Here is a 24130-nt window from a genome sequence, read left to right on the forward strand (position 1 = left end):
AAAAAAAAATGGAAGTTGTTTTCTTTTTTCAGATGAAAAAAAATTAATCCTATCAAATCGACCAATTAATTCATCTGATTATAGTAAAATTAACCAATCAACTTATCCCATTGCACCAGTAAAAATTCAACCTTAAAAAATCCATGTGAAGGAGTAGTAACAGTATTTAATTCCCTACAAACTTTATAAAAGTAATAACCTCCAGTTCTTGTCTAGAATTCAACCAAATTAACAAATATACAAAAAAAATGTTTACAGTGTGTGTTTAAATATGATATGGTTCCATCACAGAATGAAAATGTCATAAAAAAAAAATTGATTAAGTAGTAAATGTTTTTAAATGTGAAAATCAAATGTTATGAAAAAACAAGACATTGTGTTTTGATACAGGAGACAACTCAATTCTATTTTTATTCAAGATTTTTAAATTAGCCCTGTAATGCTTACAGTTTACTATGAATCATAAAAAATCATTTTTAAAAAAAAATTTTAAAAATATTTTCTTAGTTAAAAATAAAACTATTTGATTAATTTACATGATATTTTTTTTGTACTATGACATTTTCATTCTGTGACAGGTATGTAGACCATAAAGATATTTTTTCTGTATTTTTGTTTTTTTAATTAGGTTGAATTTTGGACTTGCACCTAATCTTTTTATAACGTCATTATTTGCAATCATTCCGCCATATGGCAATTAACCGTTCTATGTGAGTCATGTTTCCATTTCCACTAATTCCATTGCCATTAACCAAATTTCTGCTCATTCCATTTTCTTCTGTACTTTGATAGTTCATCTGAAACTCTTCACTAGATGTTCTTGTTGGATGAGTTTTTTTTATATGACTAGAAACTGGACTCTTTGTTTCTGCATAAAAGTCTGAAGTGGAATCTGCACTACTGCTGCTGTGGTCATCATAAGTGTTGGCATTCCTATTAGTCTGAAAGTTTTTATTGGTTCTGTATTGAAAAGACTGCTGCTGAGGACCAGGATATGTCGTTATTTGATCCAATAAATTATCATCTTCTGTAAAGTTACTGTATGGAATGTGTGAAAATGGATCCCTAATTCGATCATTTAAGTTACTGTTCTGCCGAGAATGCTGAAAAGGTTTTTCGTTCTGATCATTATTGCGTAACTGGCACGACTGCGGTGGGCTCTTTTGCAGAAAATGCTGGCGTTTATCAATAGGAACAGATTTATTGAATTGTTTATGCTTAGTCTTTTTGGTGTGTGACATATTGCAACCAGCTGGAAGAAGATTAATCTTGCTACTATTTAAACTATTGCTTCTGTACTTCGACCACTCAACACCAGTTTGGTTGAAATGAGAATTCTTATTCATAGACGGGTCCAGATAATGTGAAGTTTTTTGGTTGGAATCAAACTCGAGAGGAGGAGGCGATTTTACGGGTGTCTTCAAAAGATCCAACAAATCTGAAGGAATATCACTAGAGATCATCTTCCTGGCTGCTTGGATCATGATATCTTCCTCATCAGGATCTGTTTTATGAGGAGACTTATTTTCAGCATTTAACATAGCCAACCTAGGGATACCTGAAAATGAAAGAGAAAATCAATATAGTTTATTTAAATTTTAAATAATGAAAAATGATTTTATCTTTCTACTAGCAAGACTACTCAGCATCATCTAGGCACCTAATTTTTATAGATTGCAAAAAAAAAAAAAAAAAAAAAATACATAAATAAAAGTAAAACTAATCTGCTTAATACTTTAATTTGAAATGTTCATTTTAGACAAAACTAAAGTAAAAATACATATGTCCCAAGTAAGTTTTGAACTCACTTGTGTGTGTGTGTGTGTGTGTGTGTGTGTGTGTGTGTGTGTGTGTGTAAGTATGGTATGGTTGGTCGGTTTATTGGCCTACCAACAGCTGCATGATCATTCAAGGCCAAATAAGTTTGTTTTTTATTATTGGGGTTTGTCTTAGTAAGGTAGTTCTTTATTTTCCAGTATGTCAAGGTGAGATTGGAGGAAGGTTAGTAAGAGATTTTTTTTTTTTTTTTTTTTTTTTTTTTTTTAAGGTAGATTTATATTTTGAAGAAGAGATTTACCTCTTTCAAGTAATTTAGAATTGTTTTTTCATTTATATTTTCAATGTTGTTAGTGCTGCAGTGTTTTTGGCGTAAGGGAGGTAGGTCAATGCAGTTAGTTAGAAAATGTTTAACGGTGTAGTTTTCTTGGCAAGCTAGGCATTCAGGTGGATTTTCTCATTTCAATAGGAATGAGTAGGTGATATTTGTGTGCCCTGTTCTTAATCTTGTAATAATCACCTCTTCTTTCCGGTTTAGTTTAAATTTGGGACTCCATTCTCCAAGTGTAGGTTTGATTTCTTGTAGCTTGTTTTTTTGTATAAGTGTTCAATTGTTGTTGCCATTTTGTTTTGATGCATAGGTTTATGGTTGGTTTAAAGTCTGTGCAGGGTATTTTTATGTTGGATATTTCCAGGTTTAGTGACTCTTTAGCAGCTAGGTCAGCTTTTATGTTTCCTAGGATGCCAATATGGCTTGGGATCCAGCATAGGATGATTTGTTTTTGAGTTTGAAGAAAATCGAGTTTGTTTAATAGATTAGTTATTAGCGGATTGCGAGTGTTCTTTTCTTTTAATGAAGTTAGAACTGATAAAGAGTCTGAAAATATTATAAACATGTTTGCTTGATCGGCACTTATAATATTAAGAGCCAGGTTTATTGCTGAGGCTTCAGCACTAAAGATGGAAGACCTATCAGGTAGGCGTTTTTGGATTTTTCTTTGCCGATAAATAGCAGAGCTTCCAACTTTTTCTTTGGTTTTAGCTCCGTCAGTATAAATGTCTTCATAATCTGGAGTCATGAAGGATGTCATGTATTTTTTCCATAAAAATGGGTTTAATTGTGTTGGATTTGGGGTGTTTTCAGAGATTTAATAGTATAGTAGTATGTTTTGGATGTTCAGATGGGTTTACAAAGGTTTTGGAAAGCCAGGGTGGATGTTTGAGTGTAGAAGCTTTGTGGATTTGCAAGATGTTAATTTTGGCTTTGTCTTTTATGCGGAGACCATAAGGCTTTTTTTTTTTTTACAAAGGCATCACCACATTATCAAGGCCCAGAGGCCACTCAAGGATAAGGGTTAAAGAGTGTACAGTAGAAATTGGTCAATATAGTAATCATTAGTAATGAAAATTTGGTAAATTTAATAACTTATATGGAACGGCTCATCAAGAACTTATTTACTTTAGACTTGAACACAACCATATTGTAGTCAGCCGGAAAGCAGGAAAACGGAAGACAATTCCACAGGCGTGCAGTTCTAAGAAAGAAGCTTTGTTCATGGAATCTACGTTTAGGTTTAGGTACAGATAAAGAGTGGGGGAAATTATTGTTTCTTTTTTTTTTGGAATAGGTTAGGTGTCTGGGCCGAGAGAGACTCTGGTATATGGGGCTTGAGGTGTTAGATGCAAGTTTTGTATAGTATTGTAGGGCTAATTTTGTCAGTCTCATTTCACGTGTTGGTTCATTCGTTTCTGCATAGAGACTCTCGACTGGTGTAGTGGTAAATGCAAGTGCTAGCCGGAGTCCTTGGTGGTGAATTGTGTTGAATTCTCTGATGTAGGATTTTCTTGTTGCACTGTAGATAAAGCAGCCATAGTCCAACTTTGATCTTATCAGTGTTTGGTAGAATTTTAGAATTGTTTTGAAATCAGCTCCCCAGTTTGTATGAGCTATAGGTCTCACAAGTTGCATCCTTTGGTTGCATTTTTTTCTTAGGTATTTAATGTGGGGTATGAAGGTGAGTTTTTTGTCAAAGGTGATTCCAAGATATTTATATTGATTTGTAACTGTTAGTTTGTTAATTTTTAGCTTTAATTGGGTTCTACACTTGCTGATTGACCCTTGGCCAGCGCTTTCAAACATCTACTTTGGGGATGAAGTTTTGTTAGTTTCTATGGTTTTGTTTGAGAGGATTTCTTTTACTAATTTTAAAATTCTCAGTTTAGTCCAAAACATTGATAGTAGACGTAGGGCTTGACCTGACCAGCCAACTGATCGGATCGGGCCCCTCCGACCACCCGTCTAACCGAGATAAGGGCCAAAATGATGTGTTGAGAAGAGGAGGCTCATGAACTCATCCTCTAAGACCTTCAATCACCAGGATTTCGTTCCAAAGTGTCACGGGTTGCCACCCACGGCCAACAGGTGGCCCCATTGAAGGACTTTTACCCTCTACAGAGAGGCAGTCAGTGTATTCTAATGCCCCACCAATAGGGCCAAAGTATAATATGGTAACCAATTGATAGTGTTGGAACAGTTAACAGGATTTGGAATGGTGAATTGGAAAGAAGTTTGTTTTTTTTCTTTCATAGTAATCCGAAAATTCCAAGAATTAAAAATAAATAAATTAAAAATCAACTGTGTAGCTAAATATTTAGAGATTTTAAAAAAATCTGAACCAGTAATTGTATCAGACTTGGGAAAATATTGGAATCATCCCCTCACCCATAAACCATAACAGGCAAAATAACACTGTTTTGGTTAGAGTTTTCTTTCTTCCTTATCTTGCTTTACTCATCCCCCCTCTCTTCTCTTTACAGTCAAATGTGGATCAACCAGTGAATATCAAAATTTTATCAGTTATTAAATTTGTTTAGTATTATAGGACTTCTGAGCGCAAGAGTAGAAGCTCCAGACTTATAACCCATCAAAAATAAAATTTCAATCAGAAACATTAAAATTCAGAGATACAATTTCTTTCATTTTTTTAGAACACCTTCCAGTATGACTTTATACATACAAGATTTAGTGCTTGTCATGAGAAATATTATCATTCAAAGATATCTTATTCTCAAAGTTTTTTTTCTCTTTCATCTAAAAGATTAGAAATAATTATCTATTATAATATTTGCATATAAAATAATATATAAAATAAGTGCACATTTTTCATCGCAACTAATCTACAAGTTTTATAAACATTTTGTAACTACACATACATTTACTCTAATTACATGAAAACATTTCAATAAACAATTTTGTTTAATTTTTTTTCATACAATTCTTGTAGATTAAAAATGACAATTTACTCACTTTCAATTATTTTATCATTTGACAATGCACAATCAGCAATTGAATTTGTTTTTATTTCACTTGGAGATCTGTTAGAATCTGAAAAAGCAAGTTTGGTTAAAATATTATATATATATATATATATATATGCATGCATTTCTAAACATTTGTTTGAAATAACATTTTCATTGCTAAACATGTAAATATCTCCACTGGACCATCTGTAAAATGCTGTGAATATAGCAGCAAGTCCTAGGAACATATACCAGAAAGAACCGAGATAAAGGGGAAAGAAGTAACCTTAGTAGAAGTTAGTGTCACCAATGATGGTTGGTTAAACAGAGCTGAGAGGGAGAAGATAAAATGCTAACATCTCATGTACGACATGAAGAGAAACTGAAATCTTAGATCTCCATCATTTCAGTAATTATAAGAGCAATCCAACTTATAAAAGAAAAAAAAACTATCTGGAAAATATATCCCGGGAACTAAGTGCAAGAGAGATACAAATAATTGCACTTGACGAGGCAGAATCTTAATATCTCTCAGATGGAATGTCCGAGATAGCAGGTGAATATCATGCATCCAGTAGAATGTCCCATCCTTAGCAAAAAAACGAAAAAAACAAAAGCAAATTGAATTGGCATAGTTGTATGTGTGCTAATTAATTTGTTCAATCACAGAAATATATTTGATTTTCAGTTAGATATAATTTCTTTAGAAAATAATCAACTATATCCTGAAATATTTCACATATCCTATGTAAAGCTATATGTATTATTTCATGTATACACACAATATAAAGTAATACATGTATTACTAGTATTATTTCAACAGTGCTCAATACAAATGTAGAGCTTCATAGTATGAAAATATATTTATGGCGAGTAAGCTACACAGTAACATTAAGATTTAATTCTGTGTAACTTAATTGACATACATTTTATTGAATGCAACATTTTTACAGTAGATAACTTATATTTAGCAGAAAGTAGGATTTTATGTGCATATATGTTGTCAAACTGTTCATGTTTTTATCTCCAAACAGCGAAGAGCTGTGAAATGAGAAGGAAACTGATGTAAAATCCGTGACAAAAGTGATTATCAATTATCTTGCCTTGACATGTCACTGGGTTATAATTAGAGCTAAGACAACAGCATATTCTTTTCATTGTTTTGACTCTCGAGGGCATATCTGTTGATATCTTATATGCTTTTATATAGAATGATGTGGTGCTCGGTTGATTAACCGTTTGTGTCGGATATATATTCAAGAGTCAATACAATGATAAGAATAGTCTGTTGTCATAGCCCTCGTTATAATCATGGAGGCTCAAAAAGTGGCATACATGCTATGCAAGCATTTGTTACTTTAATACAATGCTGTACACAGGTTATTGTCATTTCATCTGTAATACAATCACACTAAATTCCTATAGCAATAGAGAAATGCAAAGTGTCTAGACATGAATGGTTTAGTTTTAAATTCTATCTAGATCCTAAAGTTTGAAAAAATGCAATTAAATGTAACTTGTTAATTTAATTGAAAAATATAACAAGGTCTATAACATGGAGAAAAGGAACAAAAATAAAAGGTCTATATAAAAATAGGTCAGATTTGTTGTCGAATGGAGACTAGAAGAAAGCATACTGTCAGATGCATTTTGTTTTTATTCTTCTTGGGTTATGTACTTAAATGTGTCCTAGTGACTTTGCAAATGAAAGATCTGTACCGATCTGCAAATACAATGAGAAAAAATAAAATCTGAATCACTCATTGTGATCTGCACTTACCAAACACTGTCCAACACAATGACAGATCAAATTCAGAATGCATAAATTGTACTTAAATATATAAGAAATGCCTGTAAACAAAGTTTACTATGAACCATAAAAATCATTTTAAAAGAAAAAAAACAATGATTTTCTTAATTAAAAAATTTTTAATTAAAATTTATTTTTAACTATTTAATTTGCATAAGTATTATTTTAACTTATTTTTAACTATTTAATTTGTATAAATATTAAAAAAAAGAGAAAGCTTAAATAATTGACAAATTTCACATTAATTTAACACTATTAATTTGCAATTTTAAGAAACTTTAAAAAAAAAAAAAAGGTTACACTGATAATTTTTAGGATTATCTCCCTTTAATAAAACTCTTTAAAAAGAACCGATATTTCAAAGAGGGCCGTCTTGCATGCAATAAAAGCAAATAAAACACTAGATTTGTAATGTCTAACAAAGCTGGTATTGTCTGGCAATTCTTGTTAAATCATCACACAATGTATCTAAAAGTGTTTAGTCGAAAAACAGACGAAATGAGGGTGCTCAATTTGAAATTCCTGGAAGGTTACCAACAACAACAAAATGAATATGTTGTGAATATAAAAACAACCATGATGATGAGGACAGTTGAAAATATTTAAATGAAGATACCTACATATATCTATGACAAACTAATCTGAAATTAATAGGTCCTCACTGGCCAGTGTCTGGTTAGCAGAGATAACAAATAACCCAGGACTGTCGTAGATTATTAGCCAAAAAATAGCTTGTAAAGTCATCAGGTCTTAAATACAGTATATGGTATTCCCAAATAGTCATCCATCTTAATGCTAGCCAAACTCAACATTGCCTATTTTGGAGATCTTATGGGAACCGATGTGACAATGTGATTGAAGGCATAAAAATAAACTGATACTAACCGATTATATAGTGCCACCATAATTTACATAAAAGATGACAGGAAGTGATAATGATGAATCTGAACCAAAAACAGATGAGTTTGGAAATTTCACTTATAAATTTTTTTCATTAGTTTGACAATTTTCTTAGAACAAGAACAAGAAATTTGCTGAGTCCCATTCCACAGTTCAGAGAAGAAAGTTTTACTTTAAATATTTTGTGTACTTAATTAGTTTATTAGTTTTATTTAAAATTAAATATGAAAAATTTATCTGCATATAATACTAAAAATTTATTTTTAATTGAGACAGAATGGGAGATAACTCATTCAAGAGTTACCTTCCTTGATCACAAAAAAAAAAAATTGGTGTTATAAATAGGTCATTGTTTGAATGGATATAAATTATTTATAAGAATAATAGTTTTTCGATGCTCGATTGATATTTTTAGATATCACTTAATGAACTGAGTACTTTATATTATTTATGACTTGCAAATTGAAAACTTATAGAAATTGAAAAGTAATAAAAATGTGCGCAAAAATATATAAGTTAAACATATGCACAAATAATGAGCACTGAAGAAAATCAAAATATTTATTGCATTAATGTTAAAGAAAACTAAACATTGTTTTTTTTTAGTTACTCTTTTTAGACTAGTAAATCAAACTTACTTTTAGATTTAAAGAACCAATGAAAAGTTCATGGTTTAATTGGAAATAATTATTTCTGTTCTTCAAAATTGTGTGGAAAGAGAAAAAAAATGAGAAATAGATAAGACAGACTGACTTTGAAAAACTCACTTGATCATAGTTATTAAGATGACGCTTAATATTAAATCTATAAAGAATTGTAAGTGATGTAATTTTTCTCTCATCTGGTACAGACACCTACTTCAACTGATGATTAAAAAATATTTTCACTAAGAAACAAGGTCGATAGCCATTAGTCGCATGCTCTCGTGTAATGCATGTATATAGGATTGACATGAAATTCTTAAAGATAAACTAAAAGGACCGAAAAATGGGCTGAAATGACTTAAATAAAAAGTAAATGACTTAGAATGAATGGAATGACCTTAAGGATGAATGGAATGACCTTAAGAATGAATGGAGTGACCTTAAGAATGAATGGAATGACCTTAAGAATGAATGGAATGACCTTAAGAATGAATGGAATGACCTTAAGAATGAATGGAATGACCTTAAGAATGAATTGAATGCTCGGTAAAATTTTACATGAAGGCCCGTCTCATATAACAAAATATTTTTTTTGTAGATTTCGGTATGCTAAAAACGAATCTGAAAACTGTTTCCGTTGCAAAAATCAGCTTTCATGATATGAATAAATTACTTTTTCGAAAAGTGGATGATCACTTTTCCATGTAAATTTAACTTAAAATGAGTACCCACTTTGTGGTCACCTAAGAGAGGGGGATTTTAGTGTTTATTGGCTAAAAGGTTCCGATTTTTTTTTGTTTTTATCTTTCAATAAAGACACGAGGAAATTAAAAAATAAAGAAAAATCGGTATTATTTTACTTTAAGGCTAGTGTCACATTTGTATAGAAAAAAGTTTTTGTAGTTTTCGGTGTGCTTTAAAAGAATATAACTGTTTCCATCACAAATTTACCGTTTGTATGGTATTAACCCCTTAGCTCTGGGACTATTTTCCATTTCACAGCCTAGCCTCCGTTTATGCTATGCACGAGCATATAAAAAGGCTGTTAAATGTGCACTCGCGTACCAAACTGCCTTGTCACAGTGTAGTATTGGCGAAAATTTAAAATTAGACAGAAAACAAGTAGTTTTCTAAATATGAAGCCATGTAATTCTATGTTATCACGGCTGGCCATTTTGTATGCGCAAGCGTAAGCCATGTGCGTGCGCTTGCGCATACAAAATGGCCACCCGTGATAACATAGAATTACATGGTTTTATATTTGAAAAACTACTTGTTTTTCATCTAATGTTAATTTTTCGCCACTACTACACTGTGACAAGGCAGTTTGGAACGCAAGTGCACATTTAACAGCATTTGTTTATGCTTGTACGTAGCGTAAACGAAGGATAGGCTGTGAAATGGAAAATAGTACCAGAGTTCAGGGGTTAATACAATGCAAAAGAAATCAAAAAAACTTCTTAGCCAATAAATGCACAAAAAATGCTCCCGCTCTCAGGTGGCTAGAAAGTGGGTGCTCATTTTAAGTTAAATTTACATCGAAAAGTGATCACCCACTTTTCGAAAAAGTAATTTCTTCACATCATGAAAAATATTTTTTTGCGACGGAAAGTTTTCAGATTCGTTTTTAGCACACCGAAATCTAAAAAAAAAAATATTTTGTTATATATGGACGTGAGAGGCAGGCCTTAAAGTAAAATAATACAGAATGCTTAAAAAATAACTGGAATCCTTCAAAAACAACTTGAATGATCTGGAGAATGACTTGAATGGCTTTGAGACTGACCGGTTGTAAAGTGGGTGATCATTTTTACATTAAATTAATACAGAAAAGTGATCCCCACTTTATATCACAAAGTTACAAACATAAGTACAACAGATACTACACTTTAATCTTAGCCAAAAGGCCAAGAAAAGCTTAAAAAGCTAAGAACAGCATCTATTAACAACAGACCTTTGATCTTAATCAAAAAGAGCAAGCACAAAAGTGTTACGGACCAACCGACTAACCGACAGAGTGACTTATAGAGTCGCTTGCATGCGACTAAAAAAAAAAAACTTGACATCAAATTAAATTAACTGAAACCTTCATATAAAGCTTAAAGTAAATTCATTTTTTTTTTAATTGACAAGAAATTTATAAAAATAACAAGTTACTCACTTTTTATTGTTTTATCATTTGAATATGCATAATCAGCAACTGGATCTACTTTTATTTGGTTTGGAGATCTATTGGATACTGAAAAAGAAAGTTTGGTTAAAATATAAAATATTTTTTTTAGATGCATGCACACATGTTAAGCTTCAGTTTGAAATAGCATTTTGACTACTATTTGTTGGTTTTATAACCTATTATCTGCTTATTTATTTACATCAACCAATGGCTGTCATTCCCTTTGAGAGTGATTTGGTCCTCCCCACTCAAGTGGGTTAAATGAACAGGTGAAAACTATAACAATTTATGAATATAGCACACATGCCTAGCGGCTGTGTTTTCAAAATTCATAATGATCAGTTAATTTATTTAGGAGTGAATCCTATGCATACAAATCTACCTTAAGATAAAAATAAACATACTTCTTTCAAAAGATTTTATTATATAATCAACATATACACTTTTATACTGAAACTATCACTTAAAATAATTGTAAATTATGCAAGTAGACTGTAGACAGACTACGGTTAAACCTGACCTCATCTAAAACTTAAAAAATTGTTTCTTGTAAATAGTTATGTATCTTTATCCATAGCAACTTACAGGAAATTTTTTTGCGCACATGTGGTTTTTAAAAATACGAAAGTATTTACCAGTGTTTTCTGTGTTCGTGAAAGAAGCATCGGATTTATCAGATGGAACAGATTTAAAGTTTCTGTGTATTTTGCTGGAGTTTGGCGTCATTTGTTGAATACCTGAATAGAATAAAAATATGCTTGAACAATAAATAACAGATAAAATAAACATAACATATTGATGACATATAGAAGTGCCGGTTTATAAAATGCAGTTCAATTTAAGCAAGTATTTTTTTTTTATAAAAAATTAAAAATTTGAAGGTCAAGTGAAGGGATTTTTGCCTAACATTTGTAGCTTCCCACTATTAAATCATTTTAAAGTTTCATGTGTATTCGCATCCTTATTTAAATCCGTGTATCACCCTAGACGAAGACTATGTAGATGAATTTTGTCTAAAAGTTATTGCTGCATCAGTTACTTATTGAGATGCATTCTATTTTATTTGATTACTTGTCTGATTCAAAACAAGGAAAATGTTTTGAGTTTAACATGTTTCCACTCCACTTGGCTATCATGTTAACAGAAGTTAAAAAATAAAGTTAAGTCAGATTTTTAATTGGAGATGCATTATAGAATATTCTTGTTTACCAGTTGATATTTTGGGAAAATTATGGCGTAGAGAAAAAGTTTATTGCATCCTTTTAGATTTGTATACGTGCAGGATGCATACTTAACACTATCTTTGTAAATATGCACAAAAAAAGATGTTCTTACTGTTAAGGTTACGTTCAAATGTAGACAATTTTTGCTCTCGATTCCTGAGTCTGTCCTTAACAACCTGACTAAATTTGTTCATCTGTTGAAAAGTCTTTGGAAGAAATTCAGCTTTGTTCTGGAAAAGAAAGGGAAAAAAATCAGAAAAATAATTTTTAAAATATATACAATTCACTTTCAAGTTTAAACAATTTTTTCAAGTTTAAACTGCTCCATTTTCGATTCTATTTGTTTCTTTAGCACATACAACTGCCAATAAGTTCAAATCTGTTTAAAAATCTCATCTGAAAGCTCCCAATACTCTCCATGTGATCCACATTTTAGATTAAGAGTACCTATTTTGAAAAAAAATGCACTAAATAGTCAATTCTAAGTGGTCAAAGATCTAATCTTCAATACAGGTAATACTAAGAACAAAAGTCGAGCATGCAGGGTTCCCCTCCATGAAGAAAAAATTTACTTTCACCATGACTAATGTTTGTGCAAAACTTTTTTTTTTAATCTAAAGCATGCTTATTGAGAAAAGTGCAAATAAACGAATGGAAAAGTGATTTGGGGCAATTTTACCTCTATAATGCCTCCTAGAGTGGAAACCAGAGTTATCCTGGAAAATATGTTCTGGCAAAATTTTACTTTCACCATGACTAATGTTTGTGGAAAATTTTTTAAAATCCAAGGTGTGGTTAAGAAAAGTGTAAAACGAATAGTAGTGAATTACAAAGGTCCAATCACTCTTTTGTCAGGGACCAATAAAAAATTACTTATGACTTCTACCCAACCAATCATGACTGGCGGTACTTTTAGGTCTTCTATAGAGTCAGATTTTGTTGTTTAGGTTAAAGTTAGAGGCAATACACTTTGCAAACTTATAAATAAGAACAATGTTATGGTCTGGTTGAATTCATTCAGTCATAAATAAATGAATGTAATAGCATAAAGTGGAAATTGATTCAAACACACCTTGTACATATTAGTTCAGTATCTGGCTAGATGATAAATACCTCTAGATTGCAACTATCCATCGATTACATTCAGTATGCCGCCATCTTTCTCAGAGAGTAGAGGATTTTGTTTGTCATAAACACACTTTTCTTCAAGCACTATGGATAATAATCAAGGTAAGTTTATGAAATGCAAAAATTCTTAGTAGTTTAACAATTGAACTTCAAAATTTTTCCAGTTTGAAGACAATCATAGTATCATTATCCTTTAACCTAACTAAAATTAACAAATATTTTTTTAATCATCTACATCATAATTCAGGTCATAAAGGGTTAAGATTGATTACTTGATTGCACGGATAACATGAAAAACATCATAAAGAAGCAAATTACAATAATCGATGTATAACCTAATGAGTAATTTCGTTAACTTTAAAGATACACTTGATTGTATTGTTAGTAATTACTTGCAAATACAGACAGGAGTTTCCTCTCAAGAGCTATTGGCTATTGCTCTTGGAATATCAAAGACATTTGATAGGGTCTGACATAAAGGTTTACTTCACAAGATTTCCAGTTACGGAATATCTGGAAATGTCTTCCCAACTATTGAATCTTCTCTCTAATAGGTTTTTAGAGGTAATCGTCGATGGGCAGAAGTCTGAAGCTCAAAGTATCCATCAAGTATCAAGGATCCATCTTGGGCCAAACTCACTCTTTTCCTCATCTTCAATGATCTTCCAAATCACATTCTAAGTTCATTCGTCAGCATATATGCAGATGACATTACCATCTATAGCAACATTTCAAAGGCCAACAATGATCAAGATTCAAATTTCTCGCTTAAAACCTTGAGTACGTGGTGCAATAGGGGTAAAAGAAGTTTGGTTAGTTTTAGCAAATCCAAAAGCAAGCTTCTATCTTTTCACTATAAATGCTCTGATCCTCCTTGGCACCAACTAATATGAATGGCTCTCATTTTAAAGCAGTAATAATTGTTCTGTCGTCAGAGAAATTCTACTTTATAAAATCAATTTTGTAGGTAATTGTTACCAGTCAAAAATGACTTTCTAGCTACACCCACCATGAAACAACCTTGGGTCACATATCAAGCATTTGTGGGAAGGCAGCTAAATAACAATCTGATCATTTTCAACCAATAGTCATAAAAAAAAAAGTGATATTAACTAATATTAAAAGTGATATTATTTTAGAGAGTACTGAAGTCATTGAGCCATATCAACTCTAGGGAGGTCGTTCTATATTAAACTTGCATCATAACGTGAACCCTCACCTAAAAGTTGAACAAGTAGATAAAAATACAATTAAAATAATGTTTGGTGCTTGTCGAAACTCCCTCCTATGAAAAAACAAAAACCTGTATGATCTACATTCTGCGACGGAAAGAAAATATCATACACCAAAAATCATGCAAATTTATCAAGTACATATTACTTGGATTCTTCAGACTACTATTCTCATCTTGAGTATCATTTTCACAACGTTTCAGTTGATGTAACCTTGACCTTCAGATGTATCCAAAATCTTTCCGTCAAACTCAGGAATTTGCACAGTCTGAAGAATCCAAATAATACGAATAATCAATCTTCATCTCAAAAAATTCAGAAACGAAATTGATAAAGTAGTTTGATTTTTAAATAAAATTAAATTTTGTGGATAAACAGTGATGATATGCTGCCATCTTGAAAACAGATTAAAGGAAGAAGGGCGATAACTCCAAATAATTCAAACTTACACCATTGTAGAAAGCCATTCTTAGTGAAAGGGGTATTGGAAAAAAACTATTTTCTTTAAAAAAATAAAGCTACTTGATCAATTTATGTGATTTTTGTGAGTATATTTTCTTTCAGGCATGGGTGTGTAGATCATACAGTTTTTTTTTGTTGTTCTTTCATGGGGATAGGGGTTTAGACAAGTACTAATTTTTTTTTATTTTCTTTAAATCGAAATTATACAAAATTTGAGGATTAAGCAACTGTAATCCAAGCATTTTGTGTATATATATATATATATATATATATATATATGTCAGCAGAATTGTTCTGCAAAGTTAAAACAATAAAAACAATATACTTACCGCATACCAAGAGACTTCAGAAGTGGGAAGATTTCTAACCGTATGGAGATAAATGTCTACTCCAGCCATGAATTCAACCATCATCTTCTCTATGAGTATTAGACGTAATTCATCTAAGTATTTTACACAACTTGTCAAGGTTTCAGCCAGAGGAATGCTCAATGGACGTTGCGCCCACAAATCCAGTTCAACCTGTAGCCATTGAGAATTTATAAGGAGTGTTATCATAATGACAAAAAAAAAAAAAAAAGCTTTTTTTTTTCTTTTCACTTAAACAAATTGGTTAACAAAAACCATTATTTTTAAATTAACATCAGTTAAAACTTTTGTATTCTACAATTTTATGGTTTTTTATTTATTTTTTTATTTTTAAATCCAAAATCTATAATGATGAATTATGATGACACACATGCACAAATAGAAATTGGATTATCAGTGAAATACAAATTATCTTTCAAAATGTTTCATTATTAGAGCCGTGACAACAGCATATTCTTTTTATTGTTTTGACTCTTGAGTATATATCCGTTAATATCTCATGTTTTTATATAGACTGATGTGGTTCTCGGTTAATTGACTGTCTTGAGAGCCAAAAGAATGAAAAGAATATTCTGTTGTCAGAGCCCTATTCATTATATAAGAAGAACACAACTACATTAGGAGATTGGATTAGGGCACTACATAAAAATAAAGAATTTAAAATAAAATGTGGATAAGAGTGGGAAATACCAACCTAGCAAATCAAAAAGATGTAATTCGTGATTATTTGAAGCTTATTACATAGTGAACTCTAAAGAATAAATTTTAAACAAAGAATTGGAGACTATACAAAGTTGTCTTCATAAAAATAAATTCCTGCTCTTGCACTTAAAACCTGGCTGAAATAAATTTATAAAGGGAATCCTCAGTATATACTAATAGTAAAATAACACAAATTTAACATTAAAATTCTAAATGGTGAAATATTTAAATAATTGAGTAGGTCTTCAGCTTCACATACCAGAAATCAAATGATTATAACTGAATAGGGAGAAATAGAAATAAGCTTTAATCTTGATAATAGTTATGGAAAATAGGATTAAACCTTCGTAAATTCAACAAAAAAAAATCAGGAGTAACCAAATACCAGAAATTGCTGGGAAAAGATTTTTAAAATTAATATATAATATTGAAAATGAATAGAAAATACAAATTAAATAAGTATCATGAGGTTAGAAGAGTGATTTTTTATATATTCTGTAAAATTAAAGAAAGATGATCAATAAATAAAGCCAAAATATGATATTAGAACAACTTATTACTTGAGATTTTTGGAAAACAATATTAGAAATCCGCAGTTTTTTTTTTTTTTTAGATTAGTTCTTGGAAGATAAACAAAAGGGAATTACAAAACAATTTTAAATTTTTAAGTTAACAAGTAGATTTAATTTTATCTCAAGAAAATAATTCCTTTTGAATAAACTTTTAATAACAATCCACTTCACAGGAAATAAACTAAGTAAAATCGATTTGTAACAAGATTCAAAACTTTCTTAGATAAAATAGAATAGAGGTCAAACAAGTTTTAACTGAGAATTGAGGGTATTGTAGAGTACTTTAAAAACTAATAAAACTTTAAAACCAATAAACTAAATAAACAACTTTGGACTAATCTATATATATAAAAAGCATAATGTGTGTAATCATTTCGTGTATGTCTTTAAAAGGCTTCTTTCGCATGCGCTCCCGGGGTCGTTACTATCGCTTAAAACTGTGTATATAGGTCCTATATCATAATATCTAGGAATTAGGAAAGCGCGTGGCGTATAGATTTATTTACGTCGATTTTTACAAAATTATTGTTATTTTGGCTTCTCGCGTGTTGATTGGGCTTTTTAGTATAAATAAAATGAAACTAAACTCAAACGGACGTGTTCGCGGCAATGCGCCGGGAACAGACGCTTATACTGCGTGACTTCTATTTGACCTTCTTAATTAGGTCAAATGGAAGCGGCAAAGTTAACTTTTATTACGAACGCCTGTTTTTATAGTTATAGTTACATAAATAAATTCAAACACGTCTACGCCCCCCCCCCCCCCCCCCCAGTTTTGATTTACCTCAAGACACCCGGGCATCTTAGTATAAATACAGTGAAAAACGTTGAGTTCTCAGCTTTTGCTTTGCTTTCCCACCTTCCCACCATCATCTGGGGTGAAGTGAAAACTAAAAATAACGATCGTGCGATGAACTCATTTAGCGTCGTTCTGTCAATCAAACCTCTTTTAGCTTTATAAGCTTTAACTTAACACGCTAAGCAATTACTCTCACTCGTGGTCGAGACCGTTAAGTACTTGGCATTGGTTTCCACCTCCACCTCAAAGCTCCCGGGTTCAATCCCTTCTCCTGACCAAACGTTTTTTTTTTATTACTTCGCTTATTCTTTAGTTTACACCCTCCCCCCCATACACAGGTTTATTTATGCCATTTTTTTTCCGTTTTGGTTTTGGATTTTTTTTTTTACATCGTCTTTTTTATAATATTTAAGCAGGATTATCAATTACCCCCCCCCCTCCATACACACACCTACAAACACCCGGACAATGCCGGGTACCCCCCCCCCCCGCTAGTAAATAATAAAGTTGAAAATTAGAATTAGTATCATGATTCAATTGTACTCGAAACAATCATTTATTTTGAACGCACCTCTGTCATATCAAAAACCTGCTATTGATTTATATGCCAGGCCTTTCTGCTTGTGTGGTAATAAAATTTCTCAAATGCATTTGTGGTGTTAGGCTGTATAAGATGTTAACTTTGGTGAAAATTGCCTGTTGCTTCATTCATTGGATTATTTTGATTACTGATACTTATTAAGACACTCCGATACAAAACCCATCTTTGAACACTGCCAGACACATAAAGTAGCTTTGTGTAAAATTTTATAAAAATCGGCCATAGCGAATGAACTCACAAAGTTCCTTATATATATATATATATATACACATATCTATATAATTATAAAACTGCACCCTTGCTTGAATCTTAATTTCAACAATCAGGTGATTCCATCTTTTTAAAAAGCGATGGCAGGTGAATCTATATATATATATATATATATATATATTTGTGCATTGATATTCATATTAAAAACCCTTTTTTCTATTTAAAAAGAAAATACAGCTTTGTTATATATGGGTCGTGAAATTGCATTCATCTGCTAAAGATCTAGCTAATTTGCATATTCTTTTAAGCATTTTTTAAAACTAATTCCTTATTAGATTTTTCTGGTTTTCGTATGGAATGATCATCTTTAGTTAACTATTATGTGTAATTATATTCATGCAGATATTCTACATGATTTATACTTGTATAATATTCGCATAAAAAGATTATAGTAAACACAAACCTCTTTCTATATATACTTCTGCATGTGTATGTATATATATATGCGTGTATATATATATATATATATTTGTTGAAAAAGAATTTGCCTACCAAACTCCTGTCAATTTTTGGTCTACAGACATGAAACTTCATATGTAGGGTAGTCGAACCCATGCGAAACTTTATATTCGGGTTTTAGCCAGGGAAAATCCGTGCAAAAGTGTGAAAATTAAAAAAATGAAATTGGCCAAGTAACGGTCAAATGACGGTATTACGAATATGCATGCATAATGTAATAGCTATTGGTTCAGGTTTTAATTTTTAGCCTTGCAGCAAACGTCTTCATAGCTCAGGCATTAAAGTCAAAGGAAAAAGTAAATTGTAAGCTAAATGGTTAGGTTTTGATTTTCAGTGATGACACAGGAGTTTGTTTTGTTTTTTGTTTTTTTAACTTTTTTTAAATCATTACTATATATTGGTTCAATATAATAAATAGATAATTTGCATTAATAAAATTATCATATTTAAGTGTATTTTATGACCAGGCAATGCCGGGCAACCTGCTAATACATATATATATGCACGTATGGGTGTGGATCAGAGGTTAAGGAGTGAGGGTGAAGAAATGTATGTTTTGGTTTCAATTCTAATTGATAATACCAAAGTCAAATATATTTTAGTTTTGATCTCATTATTTCGATATTATGTTCAATACATAATATATAATAGAGACTTGTCGCTATAATAAATTATAATACATAATCTGCATGAACTAAAATATATTTAAGCGTATCTTACAACCAGGCTGTGTGTGTGTGTGTGTGAGTGAATGCTTGATGCTGACATGATGACAAATGATTATACACAAATGCAATCATATTTTAGGCCATTACCTTTATTTCCCTGATAATATTTTTATGACCAACTTTTGGTTATTTTGATCGACTGATTTGTTTTGCGAGACATAAGTGGTAGATTATGTTATGTTGTACATGAGGCCAACTGTTAAAAGCTGGGAAAGACCAGTGGTCAGGCGTGATTCCCTGTGCAGAATCTAAAACTACTTATCTGCAGTTCCTTCCTGATGCTGCTTGCAACACAAAAAAAATATAAAAGAATATGTCAGCTGTGACATTCACGGACTTTGTGACATGTTATTTGATTCAAGATAAGCTCTCCTCGCAATGTATTCAAGTGAGGCATACAGGCGGCAAAAATGACAAAATGCATGGACAAACACCAATTTATGCATATGGGTTTATTACAGTAAGGGTTTAATCTTTTCTGAATTTATATACAACACTCAACGGATCAAGAGGGGACAAACACAAAGAATAAAATAATCATGATATTATAAAAAGTGATTGAACGATTCAAAATAAGAACATTTAAGCATGAATCTCATTGCAAAGTCTGAGTGTCCAACGGGGATGGAAGAGGGGATATTGAGGCTGAATGAAAGAAAACATTAAGTAGTTAACTGGGCAGCATAATTAACTCAAAAATAAAATATCAAAAAATTAATAATATATTGAGTCCCAAAGTTTCTGAGGAATTGGGAGATAATGATATGATCCATATACTGTTCAATCTTTTTTCTCTTTATTCTCCATTCGCTCCTCTTCCTGTTTTTTTATTTTTCTTTATATTGGTACTAGCATTTCAGCCCGGCATTGCTTTTCAACCAATTTACAAGTTATATTTATGTGCATAGCAGTATAAAAGAAAAAAACAATATATGGAAGCCAATAGACATACCTTACTTCTCCCTTCACATGCATTAAGGCCAGCAATTTCTTCTGTTGTTAACTTTAAATGGCTAAACAAAGATACTGATAATGTTTGGACAAACTTTGGCCAGATATTCTTATTACCAGCACTATACCAAGTTCGATGGACAAAGGCATCCGCAACCTGAAAAATAAATTTTCAAAATAATTTTATTTTTAGAACAGAACTTAAAAACTAATAATAAATAACAAACAGAAAAAGACAATTTTGCTATTTACTTGCCTCACCATGGGGGTAGTGTTAGACACAAGGTCAGTTTTTAATAAGGGAAAAATCCAGTTCTAAAAGAGAGCACTCTGGATTGGACAAAAATAAAAAATACATCAGTCTAAAAGTATTTCTCCTTCACTGATTGAACACAGAAAAGATGAAGTGCAGCACAACAGATACTACACTTTACTCTTTAACCAAAAAAGGTCACTAGTATAACAAAAACACCCCACTTGTCGACAAATCTGTTAATCCACTGCCCAGAGTCATTTATTAAAAAGACAAAACTGCCAATTTTGTAAATCTCTATTATAAATAAAATTATGTCACTTGTATATCTGTGCGTTTCTCACCTTTATATGACTTGCATATTTTTTTTTTTAATTTAGTATTCATTATTGAAATTTTTTTAAAAATGTAATAGCATGAAGTACAAACTTTCTTAAAATCCTATTTAACAATTTTTTTTTTTTTTTGTGTTCACCCCAAACAATGAAAATTGTACGGAAACGGAAACATAAAGAGCTATTGAAAATTAGGGCCCAGGTGTATAGGGGCATGCTAAGCAGGTAGTTGTGCAGAGAGATGTTTGTCCACATTACATTTAAATTTCTGCATGATGGTACAGTTGGGGAAACTGGGAGCAGGGAAGGAATTTCAAAGGCAGGTGGTCAGACGAAAGAAACTATTAAAGTAGAAAGCTTTTTGGCATCTGAGAATCTTCAGAGTGAATGAGTGGGATTTTTCTGATTGTCAGGTTTGTCAGGGATATTTATATTGAGAAGGCACAAGTGCACAAAGTTCATCAGAGCACATTCTATCAACATAATTGTAAAACAAAAACAAAGTTGTAATATTGCAGTGATCGGACAGGCTGAAACTTGGTAGATGTGGAACGTATTAGAGATTCTAAAATTAATTCCACTATTATGCAATTTGGTTTTTCATAAACAAGCTAGTCATGTTCATCTTTTGTTACTTGTTTTGAAAAGTAAAAAAACTGAATTACTCTGACCTTTTTAAAATTTGAAGACTTAAATTATTAATTAGAAAGTTATTTAAACTGGCTTTAAAATCTTTGTATTAGAAAATTAAAAGTTTGGCTTTAAAATTCTTAGCAAATCATTATGACAGCTTTGAAATATATTTACATCCAATGATTTTATAAACAAACATTAAAACATCATTAGTTCAAAAAAATTATAGTATTATAACAATTTGACTCAATTTTATGAAAAACGTTTGAACAATTAAATTTCAAAATCCTAATTCATAAAAAAAACCTGTAAAAATAAAAACTGCATAATTAAAAAAAAACAAATCCCAAGCAATGTTGAGTAGATACAGTTGGTAATTAATACTTTTCCCCATTGTCTTAAAGTTACAAATGAAAGTAAGAAAAAAGAAAACAAAGGTGAAAATAAATTATTCAAGTTGTTACACTGATTGGTTCTAAAAATAACTTTCAAGTTGATAAAGCAAAAGTTTAGATTTTATTTTTTTCTTGCAAAATATTTCAGATGGTAAAATACAAGTTAAAAACTTTTAAACTGACCTTTCTGTATAAAAAGAAGACACGTGCATTGTATGAGGTCTATAAAACGTCACTTTGAAACTTATCCAAAAGAATGAGAGAAAATATAAACGCTTACAAACCTGAGTATCAAAAACAGTTGAGAGATTCACTGAATATTTGTGAAAAAGCAGATCTGATATGAAACGGCAATCATGAATAATCTGGAAAGAAAAAATATAATTGATGTCAAAAAATGCGTTTTTCCTAAAAAAAAAAAAAAAAAAAAAAAAAAAAAAAATACTCAAAACTTAAAATATTGTTTTCTTCTCCAGACTTATCCCCATTTTTGTTCAAGTCAATTTAGACAGGAGGTAATAAATAATAACAGGGTGAATACCACTTATGAAAAGATAGCATCACCAAACATTGTTACAGCGAAACCTGCATCTAATCCAATCAAATTCAAAGACAACTTTTACATATGAACCGGATTTTCTTTTTATTCTCTATAATCTTAAAATTGTTGATAGCCTCTGTTGCATCTCGAGAGACAATGGATACCTTCTAAGTATTCCGCAGTTTCCAACCATACCTCTCCTGGATCGAGATTGCCCGAGTCCAGTAGCAAGTCCAGGACGACTGGAAACAATGCAGAGGTAAATAAAGAGCACGTATAGCACCTGTTCTTCCTTAATAGCCATTCATTACTAATGTTGCTCAACTTTAGTGATCTAACAGGAACAGGTATGTCAACATGGTTAGGTTGTATATGAAAAAAAAATCTTAAAATTACACAAGCAATTCAATTGTCATAAATGGAATTTTTCTTTATCATAAATAAATACTAAAGAATAAAATTAATTTTAGTATATTTTTAAAATAAAATACTAGATTAATTTCTTTATAAAAATAGTATTTCCATAAAGTCTGTTTTTTTAACTTTAATTGTAATAAAGTTTAGGTGATTAAAGGATTAAAGGGTCACTAGTTAAAATCCTTAAATTTAAATACTTTATTGAATGAGGCTGCCTTAACCAAGACTTTCAAAATGATTAAATGGAACCCACTTTTTTAATATCTCTCCTTGCAATGGTAATGTATTGGCAAGTTTGATTCCCAAAACTAAATCATACAATTAGATTTTTTTTCTATTCTATATAATAAAGCAAAAAAAAAAAGATTCTGAAATCGTTATCAATAACTTTCTGACAAAAATCAATATTTGATTGCAATTCGTTAGAATAATGTTCTACAAAAAAAATCTATGTTTTTTGGAAAAAATGTTTTGATTCACTTGCTTTCAAAATAAATGAATCCACTCCAGAAGATTGTTTAAAATACAGTTGTCAATAATGATATAGATGGCCATAGCAGTACAAATTTAACTGATTAGCATTACACAATAGCAACACAAAATAGTTCAGATGATTAGAGCATAAAAGCAAAAATCTTGGCATGCATTTTCTTTTGCAGGTGATCATTTTTCTATATAAATAGACCATAAAATGAGCACCCTCTTCCTAGCCAGTTAGCAGTAAATGAAAACATGTAACAGTCATTTTTTTTCCTTGAAAATAGATTTTAAACAAATTTCTTAATTTCCCAGGTTTCAGAAGACAAAAACTTCACTTTTGATTACAGGATAGATTTAGTTTAGGGTTTAGGTTAGATGTCCTTACAGCATATCTATGACTGCTTTCCTCCCTCCAAAAAAAATTTTTTTAAAGTTTTTTCACCACTAAAGAAAAAGTCGCTTCTCCATTTATATTTATTTACATGTTTAACTTCTTTTGAAAGCATCTTCTAGCAAAAAAATAATTTATTGTTAAAAAAAAAAAAAGAGAAATTAGTTATCATGCATTATTTAAAAAAAAAAAAAAATCAGTTGTTTAATTCCTTCAGCTCAAAATTTAATTTTTCTTAGATATACACCAGTGTTATTTCCTAGTTTAGTCAACTGAGTTTTTATATGTTCATATGTATTTTAGAATAGCTTACATTTTACTGTGGGTGTCATCAATGAAATTTTTTTGATTAAGGAAAGAAACCATGTTTATCAGTAAATTATCACTGATTATATTTTACAGATGTTATTTTAACTGCTTTTGCAATTGGGAACCTTTTTTTCTATTAGAAATGATCAAAGCAAACTTTTTATAATTGATCTTTTTTTTTTTCAAATAATGAAAAAAGTTTTTAAGTACTTTCTTTTATAAATATAGCCTAATATAGAAGCTAATGTATCATTTAGACAAAATGAAATCATTACACA

At 30.9% G+C, this 24130-nt stretch overlaps 1 protein-coding gene and 1 pseudogene across 1 annotated transcript in view; both read right to left on the reverse strand.

Moving 5' to 3' along the window:
- Window positions 1-484: 484 nt before the first annotated feature.
- The window catches only part of LOC145256137 (uncharacterized), a 48527-nt gene continuing 24881 nt past the window's right edge, over window positions 485-24130 (reverse strand). The window contains exons 8-15 of the mRNA XM_080114726.1: window positions 21999-22079; window positions 20100-20255; window positions 14978-15169; window positions 11939-12056; window positions 11239-11340; window positions 10592-10669; window positions 5084-5161; window positions 485-1558 (exon numbers count right to left, since the gene is read on the reverse strand). Coding sequence (XP_079970852.1) covers window positions 669-1558; window positions 5084-5161; window positions 10592-10669; window positions 11239-11340; window positions 11939-12056; window positions 14978-15169; window positions 20100-20255; window positions 21999-22079 — 1695 coding nt within the window. The 3' untranslated portion in view covers window positions 485-668. The remainder of the gene's footprint in view (window positions 1559-5083; window positions 5162-10591; window positions 10670-11238; window positions 11341-11938; window positions 12057-14977; window positions 15170-20099; window positions 20256-21998; window positions 22080-24130) is intronic.
- LOC145265326 (U2 spliceosomal RNA) lies at window positions 10226-10349 on the reverse strand (annotated as a pseudogene).

This window comes from Euprymna scolopes, chromosome 3, assembly GCF_053919585.1.
Source record: "Euprymna scolopes isolate OS-2025 chromosome 3, ASM5391958v1, whole genome shotgun sequence".
Taxonomy (NCBI): domain Eukaryota; kingdom Metazoa; phylum Mollusca; class Cephalopoda; order Sepiida; family Sepiolidae; genus Euprymna; species Euprymna scolopes.